This window comes from Pseudophryne corroboree, chromosome 4, assembly GCF_028390025.1.
Source record: "Pseudophryne corroboree isolate aPseCor3 chromosome 4, aPseCor3.hap2, whole genome shotgun sequence".
In the NCBI taxonomy this organism is placed as follows: domain Eukaryota; kingdom Metazoa; phylum Chordata; class Amphibia; order Anura; family Myobatrachidae; genus Pseudophryne; species Pseudophryne corroboree.
In genome coordinates this window covers 354,995,700-355,014,562 of record NC_086447.1, presented here as the reverse complement: position 1 = coordinate 355,014,562, position 18,863 = coordinate 354,995,700, and the positions used below count along the sequence as shown (strand labels likewise).

At 46.9% G+C, this 18,863-nt stretch overlaps 1 protein-coding gene across 2 annotated transcripts in view; it reads right to left on the bottom strand.

Moving 5' to 3' along the window:
* Positions 1-18,863, bottom strand: part of TFRC (transferrin receptor) — a 99,783-nt gene that overhangs the window by 61,511 nt on the left and 19,409 nt on the right. For both annotated transcript variants that reach the window (XM_063916515.1, XM_063916514.1), the window contains exons 5-9: positions 15,702-15,842; positions 4,442-4,538; positions 2,432-2,554; positions 2,210-2,320; positions 1,961-2,100 (exon numbers count right to left, since the gene is read on the bottom strand). In XM_063916515.1, the coding sequence (XP_063772585.1) occupies positions 1,961-2,100; positions 2,210-2,320; positions 2,432-2,554; positions 4,442-4,538; positions 15,702-15,842 (612 nt within the window). The remainder of the gene's footprint in view (positions 1-1,960; positions 2,101-2,209; positions 2,321-2,431; positions 2,555-4,441; positions 4,539-15,701; positions 15,843-18,863) is intronic.

Below are 18,863 nucleotides of genomic sequence, written 5' to 3'. Positions count from 1 at the left end.
GAAACGGGTAAGTAGAAGGTATAGAACCGGTTATTCGGTTATTTTGTGTTTCTACTAACATCTTATTAAGATATCCTAAATAAGAACCCCATTGGAGATCTGTCGTTTAGTAAATACGACTTATATGTTAGAGGCTTCTTAGTCTCTGTAAACTTCAGAGACTGACGCACTGGTCATTATCAATGTGTCAAAAACTGCACTGACTGCTGGTCTAATGTGCCCTCCTCACCCTTATTTAGCGCCGTGAGGTTTGGCATAGAATTGTCAGACTGCAACATAGCAGAAACGGTTAAATTATAAGACCAATTAAATTAATACCTGTTACCCAAAGTGAAGTTGGACCTTTGCAACGGCTGAGACTCCTCCGTTAGATTTGGCGGTCTCATCCGAGACTCCGATCTTGCCGCTCGTGTCGAGCGGCGGCCACGTAACAGAGGAATGACACCGGGTTCCGGAGTGGAAACCTACAAAACATACTGAACATGTGGTAGATTCATGTACAGACATTGCAGTAAAACTTCATTTTAGCCTTTGCTGGTGCCGTACTCATTATGCAGACAGACAACACAATAAACAAAGACAGACACTTCCACGACTCAGTAAAATCGTTACTAAGGTGTGATATAGATTATATATATATATATATATATATATATATATATATATATATATATATATATATATATATATATATATATATATATAGCGCCGCAGTGCACGTGGCCAGTACTATATGAAACCTGATAGGAAATTCCCCCTTACACCCCTGCGCCTCCGGTGGAGTAGAGATGTAGTACAGGAACGGTCTGGAATCATAGGAAAACACAGGAAATATGTTAAAAAAGGCCCACATTCCATGCTTACAGTTAGAATCACAGGGCAGGTTACAATACATGACTTTATAACCTGTACCTGACATTGCCTTTAATATAGGCTTAACAGCCTATTAATATACCCCATGCAGCATAATATACCCCATGCAGCATATATAATGTAATATGGCAGGCAGCCATGCTCCTATGCTTTTCCCTCCTTGCAGCTGCGCTGCCTGTGTGCAGACCTCTCCCCCTCCCCCTGTGCTCGGTGTAGCGCTGTGGGTAGCCGGACCTGTCCGGAGTAAGTGCGGGGAGCGCGATATAAGGAGAGCGGCCGTGGAAGTGTGGCCGGCGGGTGTGCACGGAGTGCGGCGGGCCGGCGCGGCTCTTGGCGGAGCGGGTGTGCACGGAGTGCGGTGGCCGGGAGCGGCACTTGGCGGCGGGGCTGTGCTGCGGCGGGCGCTGAGCCCCGGACAGCGCGGACGGAGCGGCTGGGGCGGGCGGCCGGGAGTAGCGGCGGGTGCGGGCGGCGGTTACAACACGGACCCCACACAGCGGGGCGGCAGCGCATACCTCGTCTCCTGTAAGGAGGGCTGCGACGGGGCTTCATCCTGCAAGCTCCGTCCAGCTCTTGCAGCAGTTCATGGCTGCGACGGGGCTTCTTTGTGTAAGCTCCGTCCAGCTCTTGCAGCAGGTAGAGAGCTGCGTGTGGCTGTGAGGGTGCTCTTTGTGAGGACCGACACGCCATGCGCTGCTCCGTGCAGCGGCACTATCCCGGACCCATGTTTTTAGTAGAAACTGTGAAGGGATGTGTCTTAAGTTGTAAAAATAAAAATATTCACTAAGTGTGGGAGCCCCCCACACCAGCCCTGTTGCTCCGACGAGCACAGAAAAAACACTGGGGTACTCTGGGAGTATGGAGGGGAGGAGTGTTACTGAATTTGAATATTCAGTGCCCTGTTCCTGCGGAGGCCGTCCATATCCCAAGAGTACTCCAGTGACCCCTAGTGGATGAAAAAGAAAAGTACTTACTACATGACTGGTGTTCCGGACATGAAGTTAAGAATTGTTGCTTCAAGTCGAGTATCAAAGAACCACCAATATAATGTGTAAGAGAATAAAGCGTTAAACAGAATCAATCATACCTCAAGAGCTTCTTTCCATCCCAGCTAGAAAGAGATTGAACTGGAATCTCAGGGAGTCCTGAAGATCTGGATGGTGGAAACTGTGTATGATTAAAAGATGGAAACCCAGGTGTATAGGGATCACCACTACCAAAATGAGCCTACAAAAGAAAAAAAAAAAAAAAAAAAACACCTCACTAAGTACTTGCCATATGTCACTGGCTTAAGCAAAGGGCATTTGCGCAGCAGACTTCTCAATAAATAACTCACATGTCCAAAAGGTGAATCTATGTCTTTATCTTCATCATCAGGGAAGGTGAAATCAGCAGGATCAGGATATATCAGTACTCCAGCTGCATTAGCATGCTCAGCATTTTTAACCTAAAAAACAAACATTCAGAACATGTAAAGTCAGGGTTAAGTTAATGTCTTCCTATCCAAAAACAATACAAGTTACAAAACAATGAATAATACACAAATACAAAATGATACCTTTTCAGAAATGGGAATTAATCCAGAACGAACAAGAACCAGTTTACCATCTGGAGAAATCTTCTTGACACGAAGAGCATCAAAATCTTCTGTGCGTCCATAATGAGAGTACACAAGGCCAGCCTTAATACAAGACAACATATACAGTAAAACTTAGTATGTGCATGCTGCTGGAAAAAAAAAGCAGCCAAATATCTAAACATCGAATTTGACAGCAGATAAAAACCACTTAGCTCATCTAGTCTGCCCCTCTTTAACCTTTATGTAGACTCAAACCTATTTGATACTTTGAACAATTTAATGTTTGGGATAGGCATATAAATATCCTTACAAAGCTCTACCACCTCTGGTGGGAGGCTATTCCACTTAACCACTATCCTTTCTGTGAATTTTTTTTCCCTTCAATTTCCCCCGAACCCCCCCCCCCCCTTCCCCTCCAGTTTCAGTGCATGTCCTCATGTTCCAATACTTCTCTTCCTATGAAAATCTCCCTCCTGTACCCTGTTAAAACCCCTGACAGACCTGAAAATATTGCTACCATGTCCCCCTTTGCTGCTCCAAACTATACATGTTATGATCTTTCCATTTTTCTGGGTAAGTCTTGTGTAGGCTATGCACCATTCCAGTTGCCCTTCTTTGGAAAATCTCTAATGTATTTATAGCCTTCCGGAGACAAGGTCTCCAGAACTGAACACAGTATTCCAGGTAAGGCCGTATCAATGACATATACAGTGGAATTATTACTTCCTGCTACCGATTCCTCTTGCTATGCAACCAAGAATCTGACTTGCCTTCCTCATTGCTTTCTTACATTGCTTACCAGCCTTTAAGTCACTTAAAATAGTGACACCTAGATCCCTTTCCTCCTCAGTAGATTCCATTATAATACCCTTGATACTACATTTAGCCTGTGTGTGTTTTTAGACCCAAGTGCTTGCTTTTGCATTTTTTAGTGGTTATTTGTAGTTGCCACGTTCTTGGCCATTCCTCAAGTCTACCTGGACCATCAATCATTTGTTTTACTCCTCCCAGTGTCTACCCTTTTGCTTATGTTTGTGTCATCTGCAAAAAGGCATACTTTCCCTTCAATACAGTTTGCAATGTCACCAAAGAGCACTCTGAAGGCTGTTATGGAGTGCACTGGTGCAGCGTACGCACCCAGTAAGATGCTAAAAGCATCCCACTAATGTGATCACCTCTGCCTGATTGACAGGCAGAGGCGGTCCCGGGGCGGGAGGAGGTGTGCCAACAGCATTAGAATGCAGTTGGTGGGGTGTGCTCCAGACAACGTAGGCGTGACCGGACCGTTGTGGGGGCGGGCCACGGAAGCTGCGCAACGTCACATGCAGCAACCCAAATCGTGGCGGGTAGCCGGCTGTGCAAGCAGGGAGCTACGTGGCGGGTGCAAAAGCATCGCCACCATGCGATGCTTTCGCACCCGTGTGGGGGTGGGGTTTGTGTTGGCCTGACACGAGGGGCAGACTATACCTGTGCTGGGTGTCCCCCCGCATGTCAGAGTAACTGGTCGTAGAGGAGCTAAATTTATCACATCTACGATCAGGTCTGAATCATACCCTCTGTTTCCTATCGTGCAACCAGGGTCTTATCCATTTAACCATTTTATGATCCAATCCCATGCTTTCCAGTTTATTTAGCAGTCTGACAGTGCCAAATACCTTACTAAAGTCCATACATGCTACATCTAAAGCCCCCCCCCTTAAGCTATCATTTTTGTCACGGAGTCAAAAACCGAATTTGTCATATCGGTGGCAAACCCCCCCCCCCCCCCCAACCTAATTCTGTAAACAGATTACCCGTTTACGCACAGATCTATAAGCCAACATATCCTGAGGATATCAGACTAGAGCAACAGGGCTGGGAATACCTAGGAGCAGCCAACAAAAAATTACTCAGGACAATCTGCAACATAACTTAAAAGCAAAAAGATCACAGGAAGTGGTGTTTAACAGTCTTGTATAAAAATAAATAAAATATTTAGAGTCAACATACATTAACAGAGCCTTCAGGACTGTAGGCCACATATGATGTTGGAGTAAAGATTTCATCTACTGAACCATCTGTCTTCCAAACCGTTATTTTGTTGGTCCTAGTTATTAGACAAGCAGAGACAATATTGCATTACATACAAAGAAGAAGAACACTAGTACTCAGCAGTAACTAAGTTTTTAAAGAAAACGCATTTATTTCTTAGACACAAAGAACCAATATTAATAGTGGTGGCAGACACGTGGGCACTATACCAGAGTTAGCCTGCTGCTTCTACGAAGCAGGGGCAGCACTTTTTATCTGGTAGCTTCAGCAATTGAGACTTTCACATTCAAAATGTCGCATCTGGCCAAGAACTTGTGTTTTAAGCGCATCTTTTGTAATTGTATTTATATAGATTTGCAACTTAAAATAGAGTATACTGGTCCAATTGCAGCAAAAATATGCCCTGGCTTACAGGTAGAATAAGTTGATGGCACCTGGTGTATTCTTAATGTCTACACCCCAAATACAGTCACCCTTATTTAAATAACCATCATTAGTGCGATAGTCAGAGGCTAGTTACAGTTGATAAGGGGTTCTCAAACCGTCCAAGACACCCCAAACGGTCCAGGTTTTAAGTGAATCCAAAATTCAGCACAGATGGGTAAAATAAAGTTAAATTAAGTCACCTATGGCCAAGCATTGATATACTTAAAAAGTAGACCATGTTGGGTGCCTTGGAGACGAACTTTACAGGCTTACTCACACTGCAGGTTTCCCCTTTATGGTTCCACAGCTCTGTCTGCAAATAAACTGCAATTTCTACTACGTTGGACTGCAGGATTGCAACAGTTGCTATTGTTTAACAAGGAAAGAATGGATTTAGACACGGTCTGCTCTTCCATATTGTGGCTTTCAGGAACATATAGGGGTATATGCAATTGCGGTCGAATTCCTGAAAAACGGGACTTTTTCGCAAAAAAAAAAATAAAAAAAAAAAAAAAAAAAAAAATCGACAATGCAATTCAGTACTTTCCGTCAAAAAAACAGACTTTCAAAATTCGACTTTTTGAAATTCAACATTTGTCAAATTCGACTTTTCTGCAATGGTACAAATGCGGCAATTCGACAAAAAGTATATTCAATTGAAGTTTGGAAATTCGACAACAGTGCTTTTAGACAGTAAATTCGTCATTTTCAATCCGCCACACTTTGGTGGGTGAATCTAATAAAAAAAATTGAAAACATGTTTTTTTGGTGTTTTTTTTTATTGGTAATAGCATATCTATTTATATTACAAGGGATTAGGTACTTGGTTTGTCTTTTTGGGAGGCACAAGTATTATTTATAGATTTTTTAAAATATTTTTTATTTTTATTATTTTTTAGATGGAATGGTAAAATCCCGGAAAAAAATGGCGTGGGGTCCCCCCTCCAAAGCATAACCAGCCTCGGGCTCTTCGAGCCGGTCCTGGTTGTAAAAATCCGGGGGGGGGGGGGGGGGGGGGGGGGAATGGACAGGGGATCCCCCGTATTTTTAAAACCAGCACCGGGCTCTGCGCCTGGTGCAAAAAATACGGGGGACAAAGAGTAGGGGTCCCCCGTATTTTTTACACCAGCATCGGGCTCCACTAGCTGGACAGAATGCCACAGCCGGGGGTCACTTTTATACAGCGCCCTGCGGCAGTGGCATTAAATATCCAACTAGTCACCCCTGGCCGGGGTACCCTGGGGGAGTGGGGACCCCTTCAATCAAGGGGTCCCCCCCCAGCCACCCAAGGACCAGGGGTGAAGCCCGAGGCTGCCCCCCCCCATCCAAGGGCTGCGGATGGGAGGCTGATAGCCTTGAGAAAATGTGAAGAATATTGGTTTTTCCTGTAGTACTACAAGTCCCAGCAAGCCTCCCCCGCAAGCTGGTACTTGGAGAACCACAAGTACCAGCATGCGGGAGAAAAACGGGCCCACAGGTACCTGTAGTACTACTGGAAAAAAAAAATAGCCAAATAAAAACAGGAGACACACCCCTTGAGAGTAAAACTTTATTACACACCTGCCGACACACATACTTACCTATGTTGACCCGCCGACTGCCACGTCTCCTGATCAGACGATCCGGGGTACCTGTGAATCAAATTATACTCACCTCAATCCAGTGTCCAGATATAAATCCTCGTACTTGGCAAAAAAAGAAAACGAACAACCGATCCACACGGACTGAAAGGGGTCCCGTGTTTACACATGAGACCCCTTTCCCCGAATGCCGGGACACCACGTGACTGCTGTCACAGAGGTCCCTTCAGCCAATCAGGAAGCGCTACTTCGTTGCACTCACCTGATTGGCTGTATGCGCGTGACCTCAGACAGCGCATCGCAAAGCCTCTCCATTATACTCAATGGTGGAAACTTTGAGTCAGCGGTGAAGTCACCGTAACCCCACCGCTACCCGCAAAGTTCCCACCATTGAAAGTAATGGAGAGGCTTTGCGATGCGCTGTCTGAGGTCACACGCGCATACAGCCAATCAGGTGAGTGCAACGAAGTAGCGCTTCCTGATTGGCTGAAGGGACCTCGGTGACAGCAATCACGTGGTGTCCCGGCATTCGGGGAAGGGGGTCTCATGTGTAAACATGGGACCCCTTTCAGTCCGTGTGGATCGGTTGTTCGTTTTCTTTTTTTGCCAAGTACGAGGATTTATATCTGGACACTGGATTGAGGAGAGTATAATTTGATTCACAGGTACCCCGAATCGTCGGATCAGGAGACGTGGCAGTCGGCGGGTCAACATAGGTAAGTATGTGTGTGTCGGCAGGTGTGTAATAAAGTTTTACTCTCAAGGTGTGTGTCTGTTTTTATTTGGGTATTTTTTTTCCAGTAGTACTACAGGTACCAGCGGGCCCATTTTTCTCCCGCATGATGGTACTTGTGGTTCTCCAAGTACCAGCTTGCGGGGGAGGCTTGCTGGGACTTGTAGTACTACAGGAAAAAAACAATATTCTTTACATTTGCTCATGGCTATCAGCCTCCCATCCGCAGCCCTTGGGTGGCTGGGGGGGGACCCCTTGATTGAAGGGGTCCTTACTCCCCCAGGGTACCCCGGCCAGGGGTGACTAGTTGGATATTTAATGCCACGGCCGCAGGGTGTGTCTGTTTTTACCCAGTTTTGTTCTAATTGTAAAGCGCAACGGAATATGCTGCGCTATATAAGAAACGGTTAATAAATAAATAATAATAAAAAAGTGACCCCCGGCTGTGGCATTATCTGTCCAGCTAGTGGAGCCCGATGCTGGTGTAAAAAATATGGGGGACCCCTACTCTTTTTGTCCCCCGTATTTTTTGCACCAGGCGCAGAGCCCGGAGCTGGTTTTAAAAATACGGGGGATCCCCTGTCCATTTTTCCCCCGGATTTTTAGAACCAGGACCAGCTCGAAGAGCCCGAGGCTGGTTATGCTTTGGAGGGGGGACCCCACGCCATTTTTTTCCGAGTTTTTTCCCGTTTTTAAAAAAAAAAAAAAACACGGAACAAATCCGTCAGATCGGACATTTTTTGGCAGCGGGACTGTCGAATCAGTTTTTAATTGCATATGGTAAATTTCGGCACCCACTTGCCGAAATTAGACTTTCGAATTGTGTCGAATTGAAAAACGGCCGCTAATTTGCCGCTAATTGCATATACCTTTAAGTCATTACAAAAAGGTACAAATGCACACAAGCAGGAAATATGCAGAGAAGAAAACGGAGGTAACATCCTGCTAATAAAATGAGGGGGAAGGGAAAGTACAAACAGTCAGCTGTTAAGTCTTACTGGGTAATTATTTCCTTATTAAGTTTGCATGGTATTTACACAAGTGGTATACAGAATTATCATGCCATTCTAGTTAAGCAACCATTGAACATGTAGTACAAAAGCAACACTTAGCAACAGTTTGGAGGAGTCAGTAAGTGCTCTAAACACTAGGAACTAAATACTAGTCTGAGCATTAATTGGATGTATAAGCCAGGGGCGTAGCCAAAAAACTTTGTGGACCTCATAGCAACATTTTGAAGGGGCCACCGTCCCAATGCTTCTCTGCAGCAGTTAATTTTATGCCCTATAATAGTGCCCTAGTTCATTTTCTGAACCATAGTAGAGCCTTATTTAATGTTATGCCCAATAGTAGTGCCCTAGTTTCTTTTATGAATCGTAGTAGTGCTAAAGTTCATCCTATGTCACATTATGATATATAGTGCTCCCTGTTCATATTGTGCCTCGGTTCATATTATAACACATTAAAATGCCCTCCAGTTCATTTTATACCAAACTATAATGAGCAAGTCTAGGGGCATACCTAGATATATTGCAGGTCCCAAGGGGAAAAAAAAAAAAAGTTTGAAAGGACTCCTACATACCACTCAATGGCGAAAAAGTAAGTATTTACTCACCGGTAATTCTATTTCTCGTAGTCCGTAGTGGATGCTGGGAACTCCGTAAGGACCATGGGGAATAGACGGGCTACGCAGGAGACTGGGCACTCTAAAAGAAAGATTAGGTACTATCTGGTGTGCACTGGCTCCTCCCTCCATGCCCCTCCCCCAGACCGGGAAACTGTGCCCGGAAGAGCCGACAATAAGGAAAGGATTTGGAATCCCGGGTAAGACTCATACCAGCCACACCAATCACACCGTACAACTCGTGATACTATACCCAGTTAACAGTATGAATAACAACTGAGCCTCACGAAAAGATGGCTCATAACAATAACCCTTTAGTTAGGCAATAACTATATACAAGTATTGCAGACAATCCGCACTTGGGATGGGCGCCCAGCATCCACTACGGACTACGAGAAATAGAATTACCGGTGAGTAAATTCTTATTTTCTCTGACGTCCTAGTGGATGCTGGGAACTCCGTAAGGACCATGGGGATTACACCAAAGCTCCCAAAACGGGCGGGAGAGTGCGGATGACTCTGCAGCACCGAATGAGCAAACTCAAGGTCCTCCTCAGCCAGGGTATCAAACTTGTAGAATCTTGCAAACGTGTTTGAACCCGACCAAGTAGCAGCTCGGCAAAGCTGTAAAGCAGAGACCCCTTGAGCAGCCGCCCAAGAAGAGCCCACCTTCCTCGTGGAATGGGCTTTTACTGATTTAGGATGCGGCAGTCCAGCCGCAGAAAGTGCAAGTTGAATCGTGCTATAGATCCAGCGAGCAATAGTCTGCTTTGAAGCAGGAGCACCCAGCTTGTTGGGTGCATACAGGATAAAAAGCGAGTCAGTTTTCCTGACTCTAGCCATCCTGGAAACATAGATTTTCAGGGCCCTGACTACATCCAGCAACTTGGAATCCTCCAAGTCCCGAGTAGCCGCAGGCACCACAATAGGTTGGTTCAAATGAAACGCTGATACCACCTTAGGAAGAAATTGGGAACGAGTCCTCAATTCCGCCCTATCCATATAAAAAAAAAAAAAAAAAAAAAAATCAGATAAGGGCTTTTACATGACAAAGCCGCCAATTCTGATACACGCCTGGCCGAAGCCAAGGCCAACAGCATGACCACTTTCCGCGTGAAATATTTTTGCTCCACTGTTTTAAGTGGCTCAACCAATGCGACTTTAGGAAATCCAACACCACGTTGAGATCCCAAGGTGCCACTGGAGGCACAAAAGGGGCTGAATATGCAGCACTCCTTTAACAAGTGAAGCCAGTTCGTTTTTGGAAGAAAATCGACAGAGCCAAAATCTGGACCTTAATGGAACCCATTTTGAGGCCCATAGTCACCCCTGACTGTAGGAAGTGCAGAAATCGACCCAGCTGAAATTCCTCCGTTGGGGCCTTCCAGGCCTCACACCAAGCAACATATTTCCGCCATATGCGGTGATAATGTTTTGCGGTCACATCCTTCCTAGCTTTAATCAGCGTAGGAATGACTTCCTCCGGAATGCCCTTTTCCTTTAGGATCCGGTGTTCAACCGCCATGCCGTCAAACGCAGCCGCGGTAAGTCTTGGAACAGACAGGGCCCCTGCAGTAGCAGGTCCTATCTGAGCGGCAGAGGCCAAGGGTCCTCTGAGATCATTTCTTGAAGTTCTGGGTACCAAGCTCTTCTTGGCTAATCCGGAACAATGAGTATAGCTCTTACTCCTCTCCTTCTTATTATTCTCAGTACCTTGGGTATGAGAGGAAGAGGAGGGAACACATAAACCGACTGGTACACCCACGGTGTCAATAGAGCGTCCACAGCTATCGCCTGAGGGTCCCTTGACCTGGCGCAATATCTTTTTAGCTTTTTGTTGAGGCGGGACGCCATCATGTTCACCTGTGGCCGTTCCCACAGGTTCACAATCAGCTGGAAGACTTCTGGATGAAGTCCCCACTCTCCCGGGTGGAGGTCATGCCTGCTGAGGAAATCTGCTTCCCAGTTGTCCACTCCCGGAATGAACACTGCTGACAGTGCTATCACGTGATTCTCCGCCATCAAAGAATCCTTGTGGCTTCTGCCATTGCCACCCTGCTTCTTGTGCCGCCCTGGCGGTTTACATGGGCGACCGCTGTGATGTTGTCTGACTGAATCAGAACCGGTTGGTTATTAAGCAGGGGTTCTGCTCGACTCAGGGCGTTGTAAATGTCCCTTAGTTCCAGAATATTTAAGTGTAGGGAAGTTTCCTGACTTGACCATTGTCCTTGGAAGTTTCTTCCCTGGGTGACTGCCCCCCAAACTCGGAGGCTTGCATCCGTGGTCACCAGGACCCAGTCCTGTATGCCGAATCTGCGGCCTTCGAGCAGATGAGCACTCTGCAGCCACCACAGCAGAGACACCCTGGCCCTCGGGGACAGGGTGATTAACCGATGCATCTGGAGATGCGATCCGGACCACTTGTCCAACAGATCCCACTGGAAGATCCTTGCATGGAATCTGCAGAAAGGACTTGCTTCGTAAGAAGCTACCATCTTTCCCAGGACTCGCGTGCAGTGATGCACCAACACCTGCTTTGGTTTCAGGAAGACCCTGACCAGAGATGATAATTCCTGGGCCTTCTCCTCCGGGAGAAATATCTTCTTCTTTTCTGTGTCCAGAATCATGCCCAAGAACAGCAGACGCGTCGCAGGAATCAGCTGCGACTTTGGGATATTCAGTATCCAGCCGTGCTGATGCAGCACTTCCTGAGATAGTGCCACGCCGACTAGCAACTGCTCTTTGGACTTTGCCTTTATAAGGAGATCGTCCAAGTACGGAATAATCATGACTCCCTTCTTTCGGAGGAGCATCATCATTTCGGCCATTACCTTGGTAAATACCCACGGTGCCGTGGACAGACCAGACGGCAACGTCTGGAATTGGTAATGACAGTCCTGTACCACACCCTTGAGGTACTTTGAACTTGAACTTTTTTATATAAATGTTCAAGGATTTTAAATTTAGAATGGGTCTCACCGAACCATCTGGTTTCGGTACCACAACATTGTGGAATAGTAACCCCGTCCCTGTTGAAGGAGGGGTACCTTGATTATCACCTGCTGAAGATACAGCTTGTGAATTGCCGCCAGTACTACCTCCCTTTCTCTGAGGGCAGCAGGCAAGGCTGATTTGAGGTAACGGCGAGGGGGAGTCGCCTCGAACTCCAGCTTGTATCCCTGTGATACTACTTGCAGAACCCAGGGATCCATCTGTGAGCGAGCCCACTGGTCGCTGAAGTTCCGGAGACGCGCCCCCACCGCACCTGGCTCAGCCTGTGGAGCCCCAGCATCATGCGGTGGACTTATAGGAAGCGGGGGAAGATTTTTGATCCTGGGAACTGGCTGTCTGGTGCAGCCTTTTTCCTTCTTCCCTTGCCTCTGGCAGAAAGGAAGCGCCTTTGACCCGCTTGCTTTTCTGAGGCCGAAAGGACTGTACCTGATAATACGGTGCTTTCTTAGGCTGTGAGGGAACCTGAGGTACAAATTTTGACTTCCCAGCTGTTGCTGTGGATACGAGGTCTGAGAGACCATCCCCAAACAATTCCTCACCCTTATAAGGCAGAATCTCCATGTGCCTTTTAGAATCAGCATCACCTGTCCACTGCCGGGTCCATAATCCCCTCCTGGCAGAAATGGACATTGCATTAATTCTGGATGCCAGCCGGCAAATATCCCTCTGTGCATCCCTCATATATAAGACGACGTCTTTAATATGCTCTATGGTTAGCAAAATAGTATCCCTGTCGAGGGCAACACTATTATCTGACAGGGTATCAGACCACGCTGCAGCAGTACTACACCTCCATGCTGAGGCAATTGCAGGTCTCAGTATAGTACCTGAGTGTGTATATACAGACTTCAGGATTTCCTCCTGCTTTCTATCAGCAGGCTCCTTCAAGGTGGCCGTATCCTGAGACGGCAATGCCACCTTTTTTGACAAACGTGTGAGCGCCTTATCCACCCTAGGGGATATCTCCCAACGTGACCTATCCTCTGGCGGGAAAGGGTACGCCATCAGTAACTTTTTAGAAATTACCAGTTTCTTATCAGGGGAAACCCACGCTTCTTCACACACTTCATTCAATTCATCTGATGGGGGAACAAAACACTGGCTGCTTTTTCTCCCCAAACATAAAACCCCTTTTTAGTGGTACTTGGGTTAATGTCAGAAATGTGTAACACATTTTTCCTTGCCGAAATCATGCAACGGATGCCCCTAGTGGATTGTGTATATGTCTCAACCTCGTCGACACTGGAGTCAGACTCCGTGTCGACATCTGTGTCTGCCATCTGAGGTAGCGGCCGTTTTTGAGCCCCTGATGGCCTTTGAGACGCCTGGGCAGGCGCGGGCTGAGAAGCCGGCTGTCCAATGGCTGTTACGTCATCCAGCCTTTTATGTAAGGAGTTGACACTGTCGGTTAATACCTTCCACATATCCACCCACTCTGGTGTCAGCCCCGCATGGGGTGACATCACATTTATCGGCACCTGCTCCGCCTCCACATAAGCCGCCTCATCAAACAAGTCGACACAGCCGTACCGACACCGCACACACACAGGGAATGCTCTGACTGAGGACAGGACCCCACAAAGTCCTTTGGGGAGACAGAGAGAGAGTATGCCAGCACACACCACAGCGCTATTTAATCAGGGATTTACACTAATAGAAAGTGATTTATCCCTATAGCTGCTTTTTATATACAGTTTGCGCCTAAATTTAGTGCCCCCCCTCTCTTTTTAACCCTTTGAGCCTGGAAACTGCAGGGGAGAGCCTGGGGAGCTGTCTTCCAGCTGCACTGTGAAGAGAAAATGGCGCCAGTGTGCTGAGGGAGATAGCCCCGCCCCTTTTTCGGCAGACTTCTCCCGCTCTTATAATTGTATTCTGGCAGGGGATTTTTACACATATATAGCTTATTAGGCTAGATTATGTGTTTGCCAAAGTTAAGGTACTCTAATTGCAGCCCAGGGCGCCCCCCCCCCCCAGCGCCCTGCACCCATCAGTGACCGGAGTATGTGGTGTGCATAGGGAGCAATGGCGCACAGTTGCAGTGCTGTGCGCTACCTTAATGAAGACCGAAGTCTTCAGCCGCCGATTTCCAGGACGTTCTTCTTGCTTCTGGCTCTGTAAGGGGGACGGCGGCGCGGCTGCGGGACCAGACGATCGAGGCTGGGCCTGTGTTCGATCTTCTGGAGCTAATGGAGTCCAGTAGCCTAAGAAGCCCAAGCTAGCTGCAAGCAGGTAGGTTCGCTTCTTCTCCCCTTAGTCCCTCGTACCAGTGAGTCTGTTGCCAGCAGATCTCACTGAAAATAAAAAACCTAACAAATACTTTCTTTTCTAGGAGCTCAGGAGAGCCCCTAGTGTGCAACCAGCTCGGGCCGGGCACAGATTCTAACTGGGGTCTGGGGGAGGGGCATGGAGGGAGGAGCCAGTGCACACCAGATAGTACCTAATCTTTCTTTTGGAGTGCCCAGTCTCCTCCTGCGGAGCCCGCTGTTCCCATGGTCCTTACGGAGTTCCCAGCATCCACTAGGACGTCAGAGAATATAATATATATATATATATATATATATATATATATATATATATATATATATATATATATATATATATATATATATATATATATATATATATATATATATATATATATATATCTTGTTACTTTGACAGGGAAAGTGGTCCCCTCATAGCTCTGGACCCCATAGCAGCTGCACTGCCTGCACCTATGGTAGCTACGCCCTTGTATACAGCACAACTTAGCAGGGAAAACTTCCTAAAGCCTTGCCATTTCAATTACAAATTAAATCATTTTAGATATTAGATCATTTACTACTTTTATTAATGTAGTCACACCTGTAATTACATTTCTGTGAGTGTACAGTAGAATTTATTTGCAACACATCTAAATATTTAAAGACTGATATTAACCACAGGACGGAGCCAAATTGTTGTGCTGAATGGCACAAGAGTTACCCGCTTCCAGCTTTGTAATAGTAAAAATAAGGAAGGGCTGTCCAATAGTTTCTCTCACAATAGGACCTATTGTTAGGAAATCATTAATCATATAATATTTTAAAACAAAAGTAACTAACAGTTTTCTTTTTTAGGTATGAGCATTTCTTAAACAAATCACAAGCGCTTCTATCTTTTAGAGTCAGGAAACAATCTGTTCTCAGATCCTATAAGCTCAAAGTCACCAGATCAATAGACTTGATATAAACTAGCACTCAATTACATGTATTATGTTGTCTGTCCTCCTAAAGGCCCATATAGACGGGCAGATGCGGGAGAGATGTGTGCTGAGCGGTTCCGCCGCTCAGCACAGCGCGATCTGTGCTGAGCGTACGGGGGGAGCCGCTCATTTCACCCAGCGGGTGAAGCGAGCGACCCGCTAGATTGGCCTGCATGCAGGCCAATCTAGCTCCAGCGTTAGCGATGCACGGGGCTGCGCATCGCTATCACTGTAGGGGGTACACACGGAGCGATAATGCTCAAATTCTAAGCAATCTAGTCAGATTGCTTAGAATATCGCTCCGTGAGTACCCCCCTTAACCCAGGGCTGACCGAACCAGTCCTCGAGATCTACCAACAGCTCACATTTTGCAGACCACCTAGCTGGTGCACAGGTGTAGTCATTACAAAATTAATATGTGCTGCATTCATTCCTGACTGACAATTTTACAGATCTCCAGGAGGCCTGGAAAAGATGTACTGTTAGATCTCAAGGACCGGTTTGACCAGCCCTGTCCTAACCCTTTTTCATTTGAGCCCTTTTAAGACATACCTTGGATTTCTTAAGGAAAAAAAAAAAAAAAAAAAACCCCAAACAAGAAGAAGAACAAAGAAGCACACCTGCCAGGGTCTTGCAAGGTGACGTAATGCTCATCATTCCACACCTTATCCAAAGACATCTTCGTGAACTCATCGTGCATGACTTTAGCCACAGTTTCTTCATTAGCAGAGCCAGCTTCACGAGTGGTCTCTGACAGATTTCTGTAACCAGGCAGAACAATGGCATTACATTGGACATTCAGGTAGCATATTTGTCACATAGTAATAGGAAACTGAAGTACAGTGCATTGTAAAAGTGATTTACAAAATGTTCTGTGTTGACACGTGAAATAGCTTAAAAAGGTCATGTTCAGAAAAAGTTACTCCAAGCTCATCATTAACAATGCATTTTGTAGATTTCTGTATAGGGGATTGTAGCCAATTCACATATGCTGGGGATTTAAAGAAACACAATACAGCATCCTACCTATTCGCAACACACTAATAACCGCTCACCCACAGTGGTGCAGTGAATACTGGAAATCTATAGAAACTGTCTCCTTTTCAGATTGTCCACAGAGAACACAAGAGCACATGCTGCTGGGTCTGCCCTATTGCAATTTTTAATAGTATAGTTTGAGCAGTTACAATGCAGCTAAAATACTGCAGGACTCCCCTGCATCCTGCACCATATAAACAGCCACATGCCAAGCACATGCTGACAGACTGCAAGACTCCTACCAGAAGAGTCTGGGATTCATTCCCACACTTTAGGGAACATAAGTAACACAAGGTAAATTAAAGCATTCTAAAACAGTTTTCAAGAAAGGTTTTCAGTTTTACAGCCTTTATTATTCAGTTTACTGTGAAGAGAGGATGGACTGCAATAATGTTTTGGTTTCTCCACAGCACCTAGATTGTGTGTCTAGTAAGATCTTTCCACTGGCTTAAAAGAAGCACCAAGGAGGAGACGCAATCTTCATCGCAACACATTCACAACCCTTAGGGGTATATGCAATTGCGGTCGAATTCGCGGCAATTTTCGCCGTTTTTTAATTCGACCAAATTCGCCAGGTGAATTCCGGAAGGTGGCTTCCGGAATTCACCATATTCAATGAAAAACGGATTCGCCAGAGCCGCGGGCGAAAATCGGCCGATTTGACGGATTTTGCCGCGATTTTAAAAAACGGGAAAAAACCCGGAAAAAAAAATGGCGTGGGGTCCCCCCTCCAAAGCATAACCAGCCTCGGGCTCTTCGAGCTGGTCCTGGTTCTAAAAATGCAGGGGAAAAATTGGGCAGGGATTCCCCGTATTTTTAAAACCAGCACCGGGCTCTGCGCCTGGTGCTGGTGCCAAAAATACGGGGGACAAAAAGAGTAGGGGTCCCCCGTATTTTTAACACCAGCATCGGGCTCCACTAGCTGGACAGATAATGCCACAGCCGGGGGTCACTTTTATGCCGTGCCCTGCGGCCGTGGCATTAAATATCCAACTAGTCACCCCTGGCCGGGGTACCCTGGGGGAGTGGGGACCCCTTCAATCAAGGGGTCCCCCCCCCCAGCCACCCAAGGGCCAGGGGTGAAGCCCGAGGCTGTCCCCCCCCCATCCAATGGGCTGCGGATGGGGGGGCTGATAGCCTTTTGTGATAATAAAAAGATATTGTTTTTTCCAGTAGTACTACAAGTCCCAGCAAGCCTCCCCCGCAAGCTGGTACTTGGAGAACCACAAGTACCAGCATGCGGGAGAAAAACGGGCCCGCTGGTACCTGTAGTACTACTGGGGAAAAAATACCCAAATAAAAACAGGGGACACACCTTGATAGTAAAACTTTATTTCATACGCCGACACACACATACTTACCTATGTTGACACGCCGACTGCCACGGTCTCCGACGATCCGAAGTACCTGTAAAAAAATTATACTCACCTTCCAGCGTCCAGAGGTACATCCAGGTCCAGAGAGATAAATCCACGTACTTGGCAAAAAAAAAAAACGAACACCGATCCAGCGGACTAATGAAAGGGGTCCAATGTTTTCACATCAGACCCCTTTCTCCCGAATGCCGGGACATCACGTGACTCCTGTCACTGACGTCCCTTCAGCCAATCAGGAAGCGCTACTTCCGTGGCGCTCACCTGATTGGCTGTGCGCTGTCTGTACTGTGACAGCACATCGCAAAGCCGCTCCATTACTTTCAATGGTGGGAACTTTGCGGGTAGCGGTGGGGTCACCCGCCGGTCAGCCGCTGACCGGCGGGTGACCTTACCGCTAGCCGCTAAGTTCCCACCATTGAATATAATGGAGGGAGCTGTGCGATGCGCTGTCACAGTACAGACAGCGCTCAGCCAATCAGGTGAGCGCAACGAAGTTGCGCTTCCTGATTGGCTTAGAGACCTGTCTGTGACAGCTGTCACTGACAGGTCTCATTCGTGGAAAGGTGTCCCATGTGTCAGCATGGGACCCCTTTCAGTCCGGTGGTCGGGTATTTGCGGTTTGTTTTTTTGCCAAGTACGTGGATGTATCTCTGGACCATGGCTGAGGTGAGTATATTGATCTTTTCTTTTCAGGTATCCGTGGATTCTACATGGAGAAGAGGACCGATGTCGGCGTGTGAACATAGGTAAGTATGTGTGTGTCGGTAGTGTGTAATAAAGTTTGTCGACGGTGTGTGTGTCCTGTTTTTATTTGGGTATTTTTTTCCCAGTAGTACTACAGGTACCAGCGGGCCCGTTTTTCTCCCGCATGCTGGTACTTGTGGTTCTCCAAGTACCAGCTTGCGGGGGAGGCTTGCTGGGACTTGTAGTACTACTGGAAAAAACAATATCTTTTTATTATCACAAAAGGCTATCAGCCCCCCCATCCGCAGCCCATTGGATGGGGGGGGGGGGGGACAGCCTCGGGCTTCACCCCTGGCCCTTGGGTGGCTGGGGGGGGGACCCCTTGATTGAAGGGGTCCCCACTCCCCCAGGGTACCCCGGCCAGGGGTGACTAGTTGGATATTTAATGCCACGGCCGCAGGGCACGGCATAAAAGTGACCCCCGGCTGTGGCATTATCTGTCCAGCTAGTGGAGCCCGATGCTGGTGTTAAAAATACGGGGGACCCCTACTCTTTTTGTCCCCCGTATTTTTGGCACCAGCACCAGGCGCAGAGCCCGGTGCTGGTTTTAAAAATACGGGGGATCCCCTGTCAATTTTTCCCCCGCATTTTTAGAACCAGGACCAGCTCGAAGAGCCCGAGGCT